The sequence below is a fragment of the Budorcas taxicolor genome, chromosome 3, assembly GCF_023091745.1.
Source record: "Budorcas taxicolor isolate Tak-1 chromosome 3, Takin1.1, whole genome shotgun sequence".
In the NCBI taxonomy this organism is placed as follows: Eukaryota; Metazoa; Chordata; class Mammalia; order Artiodactyla; family Bovidae; genus Budorcas; species Budorcas taxicolor.
Window position 1 is genome coordinate 33,791,397 of NC_068912.1, and position 18,455 is coordinate 33,809,851.

The following is an 18,455-nucleotide window of genomic DNA, read 5'->3' on the forward strand; positions in this document are numbered from 1 at the left end:
AGCACAATTTAACTCTATCACTAAGCTTTTTAAAATGCTCTACTAGGTCCCCATAAAACATGGCCATCAAGATCTTTAAAACTTCCTTAAAGCTTTCGTCGCTCATCTCAACTTTCTTTCTTTTGTAATTCAATCTTTCAAAATTTTTTCTTTCTTAGCTGTAACTAGCCTGCTTGTCACCTATCACTTTTTGTATCTATTTCACTCTAAGACACTTTTTCATTTGTGACAGCCATTGTATTTGGAACTTTCCTTGCACACACGCCCACACTGTGTGCATGTTCCCTTCTTTTCAAACTGGACCACACGCATACATTGCCATTCGTACTTGTCTGCGTATCCTGTCCATGGTGGGACACAGCGCAGTGGCACAGGGCAGAGAAGAAGTTTCCCAAAACTGTTTGTTTATTTTTTAAAAGTCCTTGTACCTCAAGCCCAGTCCTTAAGTTAATAATACAATGCAAACAAGATTCTGGCAAAAGAGAAGAAATGGCTTTTGGTACAAATTCCTTTGCTGACATTTATAGCAATCTATGACCTTGGGCAAGCCTTTTAATCTTTTAACAATGTTTCCTCAAGTTGAACATTGAGGGGGTAGGATTATATGCCCCATTTCCTCCAGTACTCAAACTAAGATTGTATATCTTTTTTCATGGTAATCACAACTCAAAGCAAAAGCAAAAAAAAAAAAAAAAAGATTACTTATATAAGGTTAAGATAGGAGAGGAAAACTAAAAAGAAACAGCTGGAGCCATGTAAATTGGACTGTTTCCCACTCCAGAGATTAACAGGGGAGGATACTTCAAAATCAAGGGTAGCCTAGTAACTAAAGAGTAAAATACCAATTTTTTGTGATGATTCACAGTTAAAAGACAAGGAAAAAAAAAAACAATAGGTGGCAGGGTATATTTTAAACAAATAAATCAGAAATTATGCTTCCAAAGTATACCTCTTTTTCAAGGCCAGTTCTGTCAGCCAAAATGATTCTCTCCCTTCTCAATGTGGGTAGTAAACGTGGGAATGGGAACCGGCCCAGTACTATCAACCACGCACTGGCCACAAACCACAATCAGAAATCATCAGAAGAGGAAAGTCTCCAGATGACAAAAGCTTCTCCAGCTACAAGCCTGGCTGGGAACATTTCCATTGCCACCCGCTAGTTACCAGCTTTTAGCACAAAGATGGGCAGTCCTGACATGAGGCATTTTCAGACCCTAGATAAGTGAAGAGAACTGTGAAGAGCATTAGCTCAAGGCTCTGGAACAGGGACGAGAGATCAGAGAACAAGGAGTTCACACCTACCTGAACTGTAGCTGTCAGTGGAGGACTGAGAGATAGAGCGAGACAAAGATCGTCGGCCAGTCTTGGTGGGGAATTTGGTGAACTCCTGCATGTCATCAGCAAACTGAATTTGCTGTAAGAGGAAGATGAAAAGTTGAAACTTAAAACAAGGATTCTATGAAATGTTTCATTTTTAAAGGCCATACAGTGTCTCCTCTAAAAGTTAATGTTATCATGTGAAAGTGAAAGTGGCTCAGTCGTGTCCGAGTCTGCGACCCCATGGACTACAATCCATGGAATTCTCCAGGCCAGAATACTGGAGTGGGTAGCCTTTCTCTTCTCCAGGGGATCTTCCCAACCAAAGGATTGAACCCGGGTCTCCTGCACTGCAGGTGGATTCTTTACCAGCTGAGCCACAAGGGAAACCCAAGAATATTGGAGTGAGTAGCCTATTCCTTCTCCAGCGGTTCTTCCTGACCCAGGAATCGAACCAGGGTCTCCTGCATTGCAGGCAGATTCTTTACCAACTGAGCTATCAAGGAAGCCCTAATGATATCATGTGGCTCCTACTAAATCAGCAATTCTTCCACCAGAAATGAGGGTGGTAGAAGCTATTCTCTGACTCCTCCCAAAATGCCAACTAGTATCTCTTCTCAAAGGTTTCAGCAGAACTGGCCGGGGGTGGGGGGGGGGGGGGGTGCGGTTGGTGGCAGCGGAGGGAGAAGGGGAGCAGAGAGAGAAAGCTTAAGATCCAACTTCGTTCAGCATTTGTCTAATTTTACAGGTCTTCTTTCTCACATTCCACAAAGTTTTCTTTCCTCTTATAACCTTGACACATTAAACTCTTTACCCCCTTGTTCACAACTCTATCAAAAAGCAGGCATTATCTCCTAGGGCGGCTTCTTGTTTTTTCTTTATTTCAGAATATTCTCTTTTAGCATATCTTATCCTCAAGTTAGCAATGGTTTTGTTACTTGAAAAGATTATGAAGAGATGCCTTAAGTCGTGATGGGCATGGGGGTGCCAATAGCCAGAGTCCAGTCATATACCTATCCTTTACAAAGGCAATGGAATAACACCAGAGCCTGCTATATCCAGTGAAATACTAGAATATCCTAATAAAAATTCAAAAACACACACCATAATAAATTCCAACTAATTTGAAGGAAGGAGAAAATAATAACTTGTTAAACTCTGTGTTTAAAACTTTCTTAAATGAAATAAAGCAGAACAAGATAACTGTTGAAAGGATACTTGGAACGACTGGCTTTAATAAATGGCAAATAGCTTACAATTAAAATTATTTATAGATAAATTCATGAGTGTTTCTAAAGTGTAGGAAAACACTCTATTAAGTGTTTTAGACCTTCCTGAATTCCTGTTTAAACTGATAAACCCTTTCTTTGAAATGTAAAATAAACCTCAACCTCAGCTGAAAAACAGAACTTGAGATTCTGAATTGAGAAACAATTCAAGTTTGAGAACTTGAATCAAGCTTCTCCTCACAATCTGACTAAATCTGAAAAGGTTCCCACGGAGAATTCAATAAGCTGTTTTCAGCAAACAACTGGAAATGTAACCTATTACAGATGAAAATCTTCCCTCCATAATGCGGGCAGCCTGGTTATAGGCATTTTGAAGCCAGCGTTAGTACACTGTCCATTATTTACCTCTGCTGAAGGTTCCCCTCCTGTCACATGTACCCTCCAGCTAGGGCAGCATCTGGCGGCAGTGTAAAAGTCAGGCTTAAACGGGCAGCTAAACATGAACAAGGTGATTACTGAATTAGGAGGAAAAAGTAAGGAAGTGGGAATCAAGAAAATCGAGATTCATGTTTTTATGCCAAGAATCAAAGCAGAGAATACTGATGTCTTTGGCGTTCAGCCTTCTTTATGGTCGAACTCTCACATCCATACATGGCTACTGGAAAAACCATGCTGACGTTACTTTGCCAACAAAGGTCCGTATAGTCAAAGCTATGGTTTTTCCAGTAGTCATGTATGGATGTGAGAGTTGGGCCATAAAGAAGGCTGAGTGCCGAAGAACTGATGCTTTTGAACTGTGGTGTTGAAGAAGACATCAGAATCCTTTGGACTGCAAGGAGATCAAATCAGTCAATCCTAAAGGAAATCAATCCTGAATATTCATTGAAAGGACTAATGCTGAAGCTGAAGCTCCAATACTTTGGCCACCTGATGTGAAGGCCAACTCATTGGAAAAGACCTTGATGCTGGAAAAGATTGAAGGCAGGAGAAGGGGACGACAGAGGATGAGATGGTTGGATGGCATCACGGACTCAATGGACATGAGTTTGAGTGCGCTCTGGGAGATGGTGAAGAACAGGGAAGACCAGTGTGCTGCAGTCCATGGAGTTGCAAAGAGTTGGACACGACTCAGCAACTGAACAACAATAATACTGATGTCATAGGTATTCAATTTTGTGGGTTTTCTTTAGGTTATTTTGTGAAATAGAGAGGAGGCGGAGTCCAAACTTTTTATTTTTTTTAAGTGTAAGGACAGATCCTAAAGGCGAGGAAGGGAAAGAGAGCTACATTCTTGGCACCTAGCCCAGGGTCTTGCACATAGAAAGCATTCAATAATTATCTGTGGGGTGGGTGAGGCTTTCAAATTTCTTTCTTCTATAAGATCAAACCAATCAAATTTCAAAAATAAATACTAAAGACTCAAGCGGAACTACATATACTACACCTGAACTTAATTAACAAGCACCTTTAAGCATCTGAAGAAACAGCTTTTTCAGTTTAGGTGCTAAAACTTTAAATAACTTAAATGTCAAAAACACGATTGCCTTTCCAAACCCAAACAAACCCACTTACTGAAGTGGCCACTAGTCAGCATCTGCCCTTCTAGATAGGATTTCCCACTGCCTGTTCACATGACTTCTGCAGTCAGCAAAGCTAGCTTTACTGAAGGGATTAATCCAGGACCAAGGTAATGACTTTCAACCTAATAGGCAGTTATTTTGGTGGCAGAAAAAACACACAGTTATCAACACCACTCAACGCTGTGCAGAGGCAGCTCCTCCTCCAACGGCTTCCCTGCTCCTGATATGGGCAGCCTGTTTGGAAGCCACTCTCCTGTAATGACTGTTACAATTCCCTCCCCTGTTCATCTTTTTACTTCCAAAGGTTCTGGATATATTCTTAGATACCACCTACCTAGGGGTGGAAGGGTGGGGGAGGGAACTGCAGTAACCTTTTCAGTTTTTAAAACAGAAAACAGAAAGCCTGCTGTGTCAAGACAGAAATATATTTCTTCGGCAACCTAACAACTAACAGTCATAATCCCACCTTGTATTAATACAGCTCATCAGTAGCCTAAAGCTTAGCAAAATCTTTCCCATCTAAAAATATGAGACTGCTGCAAGTGGCTCACTAATCACTGCAGCACCTCAACTCTCAAATAATGAATATGGCCCGTATTTGAAGTGGGTAAAAAGTTAACTCAGGCCCTGACATGAATGGGTTACTGTCTATTCTTGCGGCATTTTGGTAATCTCAGTGCTTACAAGTAAGACGATTCAGATACACACAGATGCACGATAACCTTGTCTTCTCTCCAACCCTGAATAACTTGCAGAAGAGAACCTGTATCAACAGCTGCTGTTGTGAAATGCAGCTTCTCTGCCAGATTCCACCAGGCCTGCAAACTCCACTGGCTGTCTTCACAGCAAGAAGCTCTGTCTTCTCTGCGGTGAAGTACCGCCTAGAGTGTTATTCCCCTTCACATTGTAAATAAAGACAGTGCTGCCAAAAGCAATTTATAGATATCACAAGTTTTCTCTCTAGTGAAACCAGATCTCAATAATAGCCTTCTAATTGGGTTGGACTCACTCCATTTAAGCTAAACATGGTCATTTAGGTGAAAACAAAATACAGAGAATGACTACAAAGTTGTTATGTTTACATTACTTCCTATTTATTATGATTTCTTCTAACCATTATTAAGTTTTTACTGGTATGCTTTCATATTTCTTCAAATCTAGATCTGTAAAGACTGCCAGGTCTAAATATGACATAGGATGGGGATGGAAGGGAGGGGAAAGAAGATAGGTTGAAATCTAAAGTGGATCTGAAACCCAAAAAGTTCTATGCTAAAGAACTATTCTGTGTTTTGATACTCACCTCCATAAACAGCACACAACAAACATACCAGTGTTCCGGGGTGTTTTTTTTTTTGGTTTATTTTTGGCTATGCCACATGGCTTATAGGATCCTGGTTCCCTGACCAGGAACTGAATCTAGATCCACCGCAGTGAAAGCACCAAATCCTAACCAATGGACCACCAGAGAATTCCCACCAGTGCTCTATTCCTGAACTAATATCAATCACCTCTGAGAACGGTTAAAATATCAGACTGACCCATTCTCCAAATAGTACATCCAAATATGGAAGTCTACTTGCTGTGCCTTAAACACTCAATTAAATGCCAGGCCAATTTTACATGCTAGCTATCTTAGAGCACTTTTTAGAAGATGACTCTTATCTATGTGACACTGAGAATTAAAGAAACATTCTACTGAAGAAACAAATTGGGGTATGGTATACCACCATCTCGTGGTAAGTCTGGTGACAGTGAGCTAAGAATTGCTCTACAGAACTTAGCAAGAAAAAGGAATCATAGGCAACTGAAAACAACTCCAGAGAAGAAAAACAGTTGTATATTATTCCTTAGTTGATTCTAATTGATACTTTTTTTTACCATCAGAAGCTGAGAAGTTTACTTCCACAAACACACGGTCTATCTATTCAGGTATTTAAATAGCTTAGTTACACTTCCTTCCCAGATCCCACCCGATTTTGCCTCCTAGCTCCTAAATCAGAGAATTAACAGCCACAAGAATTCTATGATACTATGGCCAATGGACAGTGATCAGGGTAACACTCAGAGTATTACATTCATTTAGTCAACACATCTAGGAGGCACCAACTAAGTTGTCGGTGCTATTATAAGAAAGAGCTATGAAAGGAAATATGGTCCCTTACAATCTGTAGATGTGTTCTGATCCACAGTATAACAACCCAAAGCCATATGACAAATGGCTTTGCAACAGAATTTTACTGCTTCTTTGGGAACATGCTAGATACTGTAGTCTTCACAGCCTAATCTGGATATTGTCTAACTGAGGCCTCCAAAAACCAGAGGTTAGGCATGCCTATCTAATAGTTTTTAATTTCCTCAGAAAGGTTTTCTCCTAAGGGTGAAGAACTAGGCTCAAAGGTAAACAGCAGTTATTAGGAAAACACATCATTAAGAAAGCATAGCTTGGAAGTGAATAGACGGTTCGGTCTTCCTTACTGCTGAGGATTATTTGAAGGGCCAATTACCTTTTCTGGTACACTACTGGTTTTCTCAGATGTTCTCAAATTTACATGATGTCCCACTGTCACCAGCATATTATCTGTGCAGTCTTTTCTGTTTAGAAATTATGGTCAGCACATCTCTTAGCTAACCCTTGTCAACTGAGCAAAAAAGTGACTATCAGAAGCTAGAAATTTTAACAAAGGCAATTATTAAGCAGTATGCTAGAACTCCTTCCAGGATTCCTACCACATCTTTTCTAATCTTCTTCCCACACATCTTCTGGCTAATTTATTCTTTCTTCTACAGACTTTACTCTCATCTGCCTTTTTTTTCCCCTCAGAGGAAAAGAAGAGAGTATGGCTATCAGGATAAAAAGGTCCAAGACCTGTTCTTAATACTTACCATTGATCAGTCTGATTCCCATTTCAAATGAATCCAAAGAAACAGTTATCAATAAACACTAGCTTCTTGGTACAAGGACTATATAAATCTGACCATCTTTCAGACTTGCAATTATAATGGCAAAAGAAATTTCCCAAAGATGAAGGACATCCTTTTCTCATCTTGTAGCCTGCAGGTATATCAGAAAACAACTCATCTCAAGGCAATCGATCTCAGGCCACTTATCAAATCCAGAGCCACCTCCAGTCATTTCTTCCATTCCCTGGTGCAGAACCCAGTCTTCTGAGACTTGGTAGATTTTGGCTGCTCACTCTCCTCCTTCCCTGTCTCAAGTTTCTTAAGTTCTCAGTTCCCCCAGATGGGCCCTGAGTTTCTAGAGGGAGGGGGGTAGGCAAGCTGACTAATTACAGCACACATCTCCCTCCCCCACTCCACCTGGCTCTGTGTCTCAACAGTAATAGGATATAACACACACAGACACAGCCAGAAGCCAATTCTGCAGTCAGAAGAAACACTGTGTCTCAACAGCAGTAAGATAACACACACACACACACACACACACACACACACGCCCATTCTACAGTCAGAAGAAACACTCCTTTCAAAATGGAACTCAACCTGATCCTTCTTTAATGTTGCTGGGAGCAAGGGGTGAGGCAACACCAAGCAAGGCCCACGCTGTTGAGTCACTTAAATGGTAAGTGAAGTGAAAGTCGCCCACTCATGTCCGACTCTCTGCAACCCTATGGACTGTAGCCTGCCAGGCTCCTCTGTCTATGGAATTTTCCAGGCAAGAATACTAGAGTGGGTTGCCATTTCCTTTTCCAAATGTAAGGAAGGAACATGGAGCTTGAAAAACTCTGCCAAAGAGTGGTTTTACCTTATGAGCTACTCCCCCTCTCTTCATACCAGACTGTGCATTTCATAGGCTTTCTACTGATACTATCTCCAAAAGTGCACCAGTGAATATGAGTGATCTAGGCCTCTGACTGCCAACTAGAGGTAAAACTAAAAGATTTTTAAAATGGCAACAAGTAAGAGGAAAGGCTTCCTAATCTTCTGAAAACCACAAATTACAACAGAACATAACATGCATCCAGACTATGTTTCAAAGCCTATTTAGCTATCTGCCTGGCCAGTCCCTAGTTTTTCGTCTTCAATCAATACCAATGTTGTATGAAAACATGCCAGTCATTCTTTTAATCCTGACAGTGAATTATCATTAACTCCAGGTTAAATTTTTTTGGGGGGGGCAGGGCGGTGGGTGGGTAATAGATGACTGAAGAAATCTAGGTTCCTGAAATACACCCATGTTTTTAGAGATACACCAAAACTCCTCCCCACTCCAACCACTGCACCCCCCCATCACCACTCTGGCAGTTTGTCTCTCAGTTCAGTTCAGTTCAGTCGCTCAATCGTGTCCGACTCTTTGCGACCCCATGAACTGCAGCACGCCAGGCCTCCCTGTCCATCACCAACTCCCAGAGTTCACTCAGACTCGCGCCCATCGTGTCAGTGATGCCATCCAGCCATCTCATCCTCTGTCATCCCCTTCTCCTCCTGCCCCCAATCCCTCCCAGCATCAAACTCTTTTCCAATGAGTCAACTCTTCGCATGAGGTGGCCAAAGTACTGGAGTTTCAGCTCCAGCATCATTCCGTCCAAAGAAATCCCAGGGCTGATCTCCTTCAGAATGGACTGGTTGGATCTCCTTGCAGTCCAAGGGACTCTCAAGAGTCTTCTCCAACACCACAGTTCAAAAGCATCAATTCTTCAGTGCTCAGCCTTCTTCACAGTCCAACTCTCACATCCATACATGACCACAGGAAAAACCGTAGCCTTGACTAGACAGACCTTAGTCGGCAAAGTAATGTCTCTGCTTTTGAATATGCTATCTAGGTTGGTCATAACTTTCCTTCCAAGGAGTAAGTGTCTTAATTTCATGGCTGCAGTCACCATCTGCAGCGATTTTGGAGCCCCCCAAAATAAAGTCTGACACTGTTTCCACATCTATTTCCCATGGAATGATAGGACCGGATGCCATGATCTTCATTTTCTCAATGTTGAGCTTTAAGCCAACTTTTTCACTCTCCTCTTTCACTTTCATCAAGAGGCTTTTTAGTTCCTCTTCACTTTCTGCCATAAGGGTGGTGTCATCTGCATATCTGAGGTGATTGATATTTCTCCCGGCAATCTTGATTCCAGCTTGTGTTTCTTCCAGTCCAGCGTGTCTCATGATGTACTCTGCATATAAGTTAAATAAGCAGGGTGACAATATACAGCCTTGACGGACTCCTTTTCCTATTTGGAACCAGTCTGTTGTTCCATGTCCAGTTCTAACTGTTGCTTCCTGACCAGCATACAGATTTCTCAAGAGGCAGGTTAGGTGGTCTGGTATTCCCATCTCTCAGAATTTTCCACAGTTTATTGTGATCCACTCAGTCAAAGGCTTTGGCATAGTCAATAAAGCAGAAATAGATGTTTTTCTGGAACTCTCTTGCTTTTTCCGTGATCCAGCAGATGTTGGCAATTTGATCTCTGGTTCCGCTGCCTTTTCTAAAACCAGCTTGAACATCTGGAATTTCACAGTTCATGTATTGCTGAAGCCTGGCTTGGAGAATTTTGAGCATTACTTTACTAGTGTGTGAGATGAGTGCAATTGTGTGGTAGTTTGAGCATTCTTTGGCATTGCCTTTCTTTGGGATTGGAATAAAAACTGACCTTTCCCAGTCCTGTGGCCACTGCTGAGTTTTCTAAATTTGCTGGCATATTGAGTGGAGCACTTTCACAGCATCATCTTTCAGGATTTGAAACAGCTCTACTGGAATTCCATCACCTCCACTAGCTTTGTTCGTAGTGATGCTTTCTAAGGCCCACCTGACTTCACATTCCAGGATGTCTGGCTCTAGATGAGTGATCACACCATCATGATTATCCGGGTTGTGAAGATCCTTTTTGTACAGTTCTTCTGTGTATTCTTGCCACCTCTTCTTAATATCTTCTGCTTCTGTTAGGTCCATACCATTTCTATCCTTTATCAAGCCCATCTTTGCATGAAATGTTCCGTTTATTATAATCATTTTCAACATAAAAAGTTTAATATAAAGGACATTTGTATACCCTCCGTCTAGACTGAAACTTTCCCTTTTCCATATTAGATTTCTTTCTCTATATGCACAAACGCATACTTTCTAGCAAAGCTATTCTCCTGCAGAACCACTGTAACATTATAATACTTAAGAACATTAACAGTTCCATATCATCATATATATCCAATCTGTATTCAAATTAATTTTTTTCAAGTATATCTTTCATAGTTGTAAACTCAACTCTACCATCCCAGGATGGAATCAAGGTTCACAAAATGCATTTGGTTGTTAGGTTCTTTTGGTCTCTGCTGATCTAAACAAGTTCCATCCCTGCCCTACCCCCACCTCCATAATTTTCCTCCAGAGTCCAGTCAGTTGCATTATAGAAATCTCCCACATTTTGAATTTTTCAGATTGTTTCCCTCCTGTGAACTGAAAGTTCAGCTTTGAAGTTCGATTAGAGAGAGGTTAAATTTGGCAAGAATATTCCATAGTTGATATTACATACTTTACTTTGCACATCAGGAGGCACCTAAAGTCAGGTTGTTCCACTATTAAGGACACTAACTTGAACCCCTGGTTAAAGTGATTAAAATCAGTCTTTGAAAAGAATATTTTCTCCTTTGCAAGCAAAGGTTAATTTGTGCAGTGATCCTTGTCAGCCTGTGAATGTCCTGTTCCCTAGTGACTTTACCATCTGTTCATAATCCTTGCCTGAGTCAGTTATATTGGGGAGAGGGGGTTATAAAACCATGATTTCTGTCATTCCTTCCACATATATTAGCTGGCATTCTTTCGCAAAGAAAAGTTTTTCTTTTTTTTAACTTGTCATCCATATTTTTATTTATCTATATTACACTCAATCGCATGAGTGCACTATTAGCTGGCATTCTTTCGCAAAGAAAAGTTTTCCTTTTTTTTTAACTTGTCATCCATATTTTTATTTATCTATGTTACACTCAATTGCATGAGTGCACTGAATGCTCCAATCGTCCCAAACTGGGCCAGCGGGAACTTTCTTTAAGCTGACTTTTCTTCTGACGTGATCACCTTTAAATGACTCCTCTCTTTCTGACATAAGAAGATATGTCAGGCTCATCTTGTTCTTTCTCTGCTTCCAATCTAGAATCAATCATTTCTCCAAGGAGTCCTCACTTCTTTCAGAGGGAAAAGGTATTTAGAAACTAAAATCTGGATACAAGGTCTGCCCATTGCTATGAGAGGTGTCTGTGCTTCTAGGTTCTTGCAGTAGAGAGAAAAATTAATCTTTTGGTTTTACTCATGAATTCATATCAGTAATTCTATTTCAAATTTAACACTCATTTTTTAAACTTTTAATTTTCCTATTTATATCTTTTCTCTTTGGTGACAATCCTGACTTTGAATAGCAATAAAACATTTACTTATTTGCTTTAGCCTATAATGTACATAAAATAATTTCAAAATTACAAGACTAATATTATCATTAACAATAATCTTTGCAGTGAAGTGTCAATATTTCCTTGGAGTTCTTTTTGTCCTTAGGATATATTTCATACAAAAAAGGAATTATTTCAAAAAGAGTATTGCATAAGAAAAGTACTTTTTTTCTAGGTGACTGTGTAATCTCCTAGATATGTAGCTAGGTTCATTTTTTTTTATATACACAATTTTAAGGTTTCCTTTGTCTTCTCTAATTTTATTTTTGACATATGAAGTACACCTCAAATTTAAAAGATATACTCAGGTAAGTCTCATTTCCATTCTTATCTCCCCAACTCTGTTCCACTCTCCTCTGTTAGTTTCTGGTTTATACTTACGTACATTTTTGACATGGGGAAAGCAAATATGAATTTATACTCTTATTTTCCTTCTCTTTTTTCCTACATTTTCTGAAAAGGTAGCATGCTAAAATATTCTGCACCTTTTTTTTTTTTAACTTGGAAATCATTTGTATTGGTTCATAGAGCACAAGAACCAACAATTCTTGAATGCTCGGAAAGACCAAGTCTGGTTACATACACAAATAGTATATGTTGTAATCAAAAGTCATCAGCCTTAATTTGCTCTTTGGTGCCAATACTGATTTTAAGGAAAGCTCACAAGATGTTAGGGAGCTTCCGTGATGGCTCAAGCGGTAAAGAATCTGCCTGCAAGGCAGGAGTTGTGGGTTCAATCTTTGGGTTGGGAAGATCCTTGGAGGAGGAAATGGCAACTCAAACAAGTACTCTTGTTGGGAAAAATCCCAGGGACAGAGAAGCCGGGTGGGCTACAGTCCATGGGGTCGCGAAGAGTTGGACACAAGTGAGCATGCATATGCACATACAAGATGTTAAACTGGCAAACCTTACTGCAAAGTATGCTGGAATGTTCTTTAAGATGAAAACTTGTCAACTGCTTACAAATTAGGTAAATCTGTATTCTTCAAACAAATCGCTATGAGAAAAAAGAGTTAACACCGAAAGCAAGTAATCAGTGGACAGCCCTAGAAGGAAGATGGAGTCGGGCATTTTGGAAGGAAAGCCACATAGACTGAATAAATGTCATCTGTGTAATTTCTTAGCCTATCAAGTTGGAACAAGATTAATCATTCCTTCCTTGATTTGGAAGGCTAGCTTAAATAAAGTTTTAAGTCAATGGCATTTCAGGAACTTAAACAAGTCCTCTTCACATGTTCATCTGAGTGAGTGAATCCCACCTGTGATACGGCAGAAGAAATACAAGTAACTCCAAATAAGTAACAGCTGATTCTAAAAAGAATCAGTTGCCAGAACCCTGAACTAATACTCAACAAGGGTTAATGAGACTTTTTTTTAGTCACCATTTACTGTTTCCCATCAAGGAAGGAAAAAGCCATCAAAACTCAATATTAAATAACAATCTGACTTTAAAGACCTAACATTAAATACTAACTATGGAGTAACAGGTATTGTTTCCAAAGATGAGTGGGTCAATGGGACCTTTCAGAATCCATTCAGTAGTTAGACTGGAAATTTTCAAGTTCAATGGACAAGGTGATACACTTTAAAGATAAGCAGCACAAGCTTCAGTTTCCCAGCTCTTAAAAATAAAATACATAATATTAAGCTTCTAGAGGGAGAATAGAGACAGTAACACATGGACAAAAATCTATAAAGATAATCAGTCACATTAAAAACATAATTGTATTTTTAATTGTAGAGAGGCAGTATTTGCCATCCTTCTTGACTTTCTTACTTGAGGTGTTTATGTTCAATTTTAGTTAAAAATCTCAGCTTAAAATCATGACCTTAGATAGCCTATAAGAAAGAAGCTGGCTGAAAAGAAACTGTCGGCTGCAACTTCTTTGGAGCTACTGAAACATGAGAGATACCTGTTGCTCCAGAATGAATACAGTACAATCCCCCTCCACTCTCTGCCTCCCAGACCAGACGACAAAAGTCTGGGTTTTCCTGACCTATGACTTCCTGACTAGCCCTTTTCTAATGAGTAAAGTGGTCAGATGCACAAGGATAAAGGTCTCTTGCTTTGGGCTGTATAGTAAATGAAAAGTCAAAATCAACTTTTGCATAGGAAAAGTTATTCAGCATATTTTACCAGTAACACTGCTAGAATAACATTCATCTAAATGTCTTTTCACACCATGTTTGTTTAAATCTTGACATACAAAGAACAAGTAAAACCACCCGAGAGCACTCAATTAGAACTTTTACTTAAAGCTGATTAGAAATTTGAAATTCACATTTAATAGTATTGTGAAAACCAAGGTTCGGAATGCCAGGATTTCTATGCCTTTCTAGTTTAAGCACCTGCTTCACAATTGGGGCTTCCCTGGTGGCTCACAGGGTAAAGCGTCTGCCCGCAATGCGGGAGACCTGGGTTCGATCCCTGGGTCAGGAAGATCCCCTGGAGGAGGAAATGGCAACCCACTCCAGTATTCTTGCCTGGAGAATCCCATGGACGGAGGAGCCTGGTGGGCTACAGTCCACGGGGTCACAAAGAGTCGGACACGACTGAGCAACTTAACTTTCACTAACTTTCAAAATTAGTGGCATATGACTAAGATTTCTCTTATAGAGGATCTGTATTTTCGAAACATTTTGGAATCCTTTGGCTGTTGGATCTACCCTTTACAGATGACAAAACAGAACAGGGACAGTGGTTAAATGCCTTGGTCAAGGCAATCTGCTACCAACATTAAGATTAAAACAAGAACATAAACTCAAAGAGTAAAAAGCAACAAACAAATTAAAAAACGCACCAAAAAAAAAAACCAAAAAGAAAAAACCCCTCCCAAAACAGTTCTATTATCGTTCTTTGGAATAATCTAGGGAAAGCGGCAACTTTCCCTTTATTTTCAAAGAGTTAGCTTACAGAACACTCCACTATTGCACTACTGCTTTCTGAACTTACGATACCAGATGAACATGGTAAGCTTTGGGATGGGAAAAGAACTTTCAGTTCCAAAGTCCAGATTGACTTTGGAGAAGTGAAACAACGCAAAGAAAATATTTTAAAGTTGCCTATGAATTGCCATTGAGAGATACCACTCCTTAGACTTGGAAAGGGTGAGAAGACAAATTAAGCCCAAACATTGTGGAAGCAAAAAGCTCCACTCCGATACACACTTCCCGACGACCCAATCCTGACACTTTACTAGGATGAAAGAAATGACCTCAGAGTTTAGCATCAGAATCAAAAGCAATTTTAAAACTCCACCTGTATTTATTTATAAAAGGAGATTTTCAGTTTGGTATGGTAAAAACTGAATAATAATTTTTTGGGTATCATTTTGGAAACCTGCTAGCTATTTTCATAAGATACGACCATGCTTTGAAACATGCAAAAGAGAATATACTTTATTTAAATTTGGACTTTATCAGTGTTAAGATTTATCCTGTGTAGAATAGAGATGGGAGGACGTTTCTTTCACAGACCAACACTTAGTGTATTTAGAGCACATGTTCTAAAATTGAAAACATTCTACTAGGTTCTTTTCTCAACTGTGGCATACCACTCAAACAACACCCACCTCAACTCACCTTGTAAACATGTCTGAAAGACCAAGTGAGGTTGTATTTTCCCAATTCAAAATGAGCTACAATAAGTTTGGGGACCTCCCAGTAAAAATTTTAAATAAAAATACATTTTGTCATTGATGCTTTCCCATTTTCTGGTACCACTTCTCTAACTCTACAAGTAACAGAAAGCTCCTGTAAGGTTATTAATTTTATTGAAGTATTCTGGACTTACTTGACACGATATGTGATAATTGGATCTCGGTTTCATAGCCATGGTAGACATTATTTAAAGTACTCATTTAATGAATAAATTAAAAAATCTTGGCTATATGGTTTTTAAGAATAGAATTTTTCTAAAAACTGAAGAGCAGGTTTTAACTATAAAGCTTCCTAAGCTGAATAGAACCTCAAAACAAATCTAAACAGATGCAGGAAGTGAGGTCTGAAATTCCTTTGATCATTTTTAAGGGTTTCTTTAAAAATAGAAAACAAAGATAACTGGTGGTATGATTATATTCCACTAGATTAGGTAGCTTTGGCTTCAATGCATCATTAAGCAAACAATGAGATGTCTTTTATGTTAAATAGCAGGTTGTAAGGTTTTCACAGCAGAACTGTTTTTTCCATATGCTAGAGCAGTTACAACTGGAACCATCTAGAGTCTCCCGGCTCCTCTGGGAAGGACTGTGAACTCTGTTCTCCGAATTTACAGAAGTTTGGCCTGAAGGGCCTTGAATACAGCACTTATTCAGCAATCCCTCAATGTGGGTCTGCAAAGTTTCCCTTAGAAACAAGAATATCCCTGTAAAGACCACCTTAAACAGGTCTTGGCCTGTGGCTATACTGAAGGTCAGATTCCACGGCAGTTAAGGGAGAATTGGCACAGGGTTCCGCAGTGCACTGCGTTCCAATCTCTAAATCTGGCTGTGTCTTTTCTTATGTAATTCTTTCTCCTATTGCCCAAATGAAATTTCATTCACATTTCTGTAGTATGTTACACATTGTACTAACACTGGGCAATGGTTTGGCCATTCATGCAAGTCAAACACCAACTTTTCTAGGGACAGACATGTTATTTGTATCAAAACAGCCAAACTTTATCTGCCCTCCCCTTTTTATCTTGAGTTCTATTTGATAATAAAACAATAGTGACAGGCCCCTTGAGGGCTAAAAAGGATTACTCTTTTGTCTGAGTCTCAAATCCATTCACTTTGGCTTAAGGAGGAAGCTGCTCTCCTGACTACCTGGCTTACCAGCTTAGTTAACTGTCTTTCTGAGCTGTACCCTCCTTTTTCTTCTACCATCTTTCTCCAATCTTTACTCTTTGGCTATATAGCCTCAGCCTCTCAATCAACTCCGGTGATTTTCCTATGTTTTGAAGCCAGAATTTCATGAAAACGTCCTCTCGTATAATTTTACTATCACCCTCAGTCCAGGAATTCACAATATAAATAACCATGTTAAGGAAATCTTATACTCTGACCTGATTTTTAACCTACTGAGTCCAAGAAGCTCAGCCAACCAGAAGCTAGAGGTGGGAATGCAGATGGAGAGTCAAAATCATTCTCTGCATTTCTAGAAATGCTATTGGTTTCGTGGAGTTCTAGCCATTCCTTATACTTTTTCTAGAGGTACCCTTGAGTTCTTGGCAAACTGCCTTGGCTATATAGATGAAGAAACCACAACCCAGTCTTGTTAGGAGAAAAAAAATGTCCAAACACCCGAACTCCTGGCCTTGCTTTATCCCAATCATGACATTCTCAATTCCAGGCAAGGTTTTTAGCCTGGAGTCCATGGATGGGCTTCAGGCTGCCAACTCCCCCTTATATGCAAACTGTTACATATATGTAATTTTCCTGGAAGATAAGCATAGCTCTGATAGGGCTCTAAACTCCAAATTGTTAGAACCACTACACCAGACTCATGTGACCCAAGTAATAACCTCAGAAGAATGTGAATGCCACAGGACAGACAGGGACGCTTGTCTTGTTCACCGATGTAACCTAAGTGGCCGGCACAGGTCTGGGGACACAGGAGGTCCTCCACCTTGAGCTGACAGGGTGGCAGGATTTCTGGTTATGGCTTACTCTGTACACCTTGGCAAAGAAGAGCAAGTAGAGGCTGTTTTCAGGACCTCTCACATGGGGCACAAGATTTCCCTCAAGGGTAAAGTCATCCAAGATAGGTGGTAGCTGCATTATCACCCAAATAGCAGATTTCAAAATTTTGACTAGCCTTGCTAGATAATCTAAGAGTGTTCTAAGTCTGGGATCTCTCAAGTTTAACTGAGGAAACTGTACCAAAATCCACATCCCATCCCATTCTCCACTTGCCCCTTACTTTCACATCCCCTCCCCATTCTGATTAAGTAGGTTTAGGCTAAGGCTCCAGTAATGAATAGGTAATGAATATTTTGGAAAAAAAAAACAAACCTCCCTAGGTGACTGATACCTTTTATTCCTTCCTACTGCATAAGAAGGACTGATCTGAGACAATCTAAGCAGGATCTGAAAAAGCAAACACAGGCACGTGGACTTTACCAGGCTCTTGATAAAGTGACTCAAGGAACACAGGGAACAAATGAGTTAGACAGTATTCTTCAGAAATAAATAAGGCCAAGGAAATAGAAAATCTGCTTTTAATACCAACTCCATCTGTCAGCTGTGGACAATCCATTAGATGGATCCACAGAGTTTAGTAGAACATGACAAAGAGCCTGTCTAAGGAAGAGAGACTGTATTTTTACAATGGGCTGGTCCAAATTCAGTAAAAATTGGCAAGGTATTCTCATTCCAAACATGCCCAGTGCTCAGCTAATCTCCTCCCTGTGGAGTCAGAAAAGAATGTGCAGAATTCTGAACCCTCTACTCTCCAAATAGAAGAGGTTCCTCTTCCTGAAAGTAAAGGTTGAAATTAATCCCATCAATTCTCCACTCCTAATTGCAAACAAGGTAGAGAAAGGAGGTGCCCCTCAACATGAGTGTTCTCTTTAACCTTCATGATTTGTAAACACCCTTTACCCCACCACACTAAATACCAAGCCTCTGCCAACCTTGATCATTCTCAACTGGCAAAAAAGAACAGAAACCATCACCAGAGTAATGCTTCCCTCCGGGAAATTCTGGGGAAGGGGTGTGATAGGGTCAGTCTGTCCAGTATGCATCTTGCTGGGACTTACACTTAGAACACCATGTTCCCAACCAGCTTGGTCTCTTTTCTGTTACAAACCCGAAGTAAACAGATTCTACAGCAGCTACAAGCCTGTTACCAAGGTCACTGTATTGATCAGTATAATTAACATTCACAATTCATCTAGTTCAGTATGACAAGCCAGCTGGGCTATTCTCCATAAGAGCTGAACACTGGGAATCTTCTTGCT

The 18,455-nt window shown here is 40.0% G+C and overlaps 1 protein-coding gene across 2 annotated transcripts in view; it reads right to left on the minus strand.

The window, feature by feature from the left end:
* Positions 1–18,455, minus strand: part of AHCYL1 (adenosylhomocysteinase like 1) — a 41,379-nt gene that overhangs the window by 13,835 nt on the left and 9,089 nt on the right. For both annotated transcript variants that reach the window (XM_052636577.1, XM_052636578.1), the window contains exon 2: positions 1,303–1,414. In XM_052636577.1, coding sequence (XP_052492537.1) covers positions 1,303–1,414 — 112 coding nt within the window. The remainder of the gene's footprint in view (positions 1–1,302; positions 1,415–18,455) is intronic.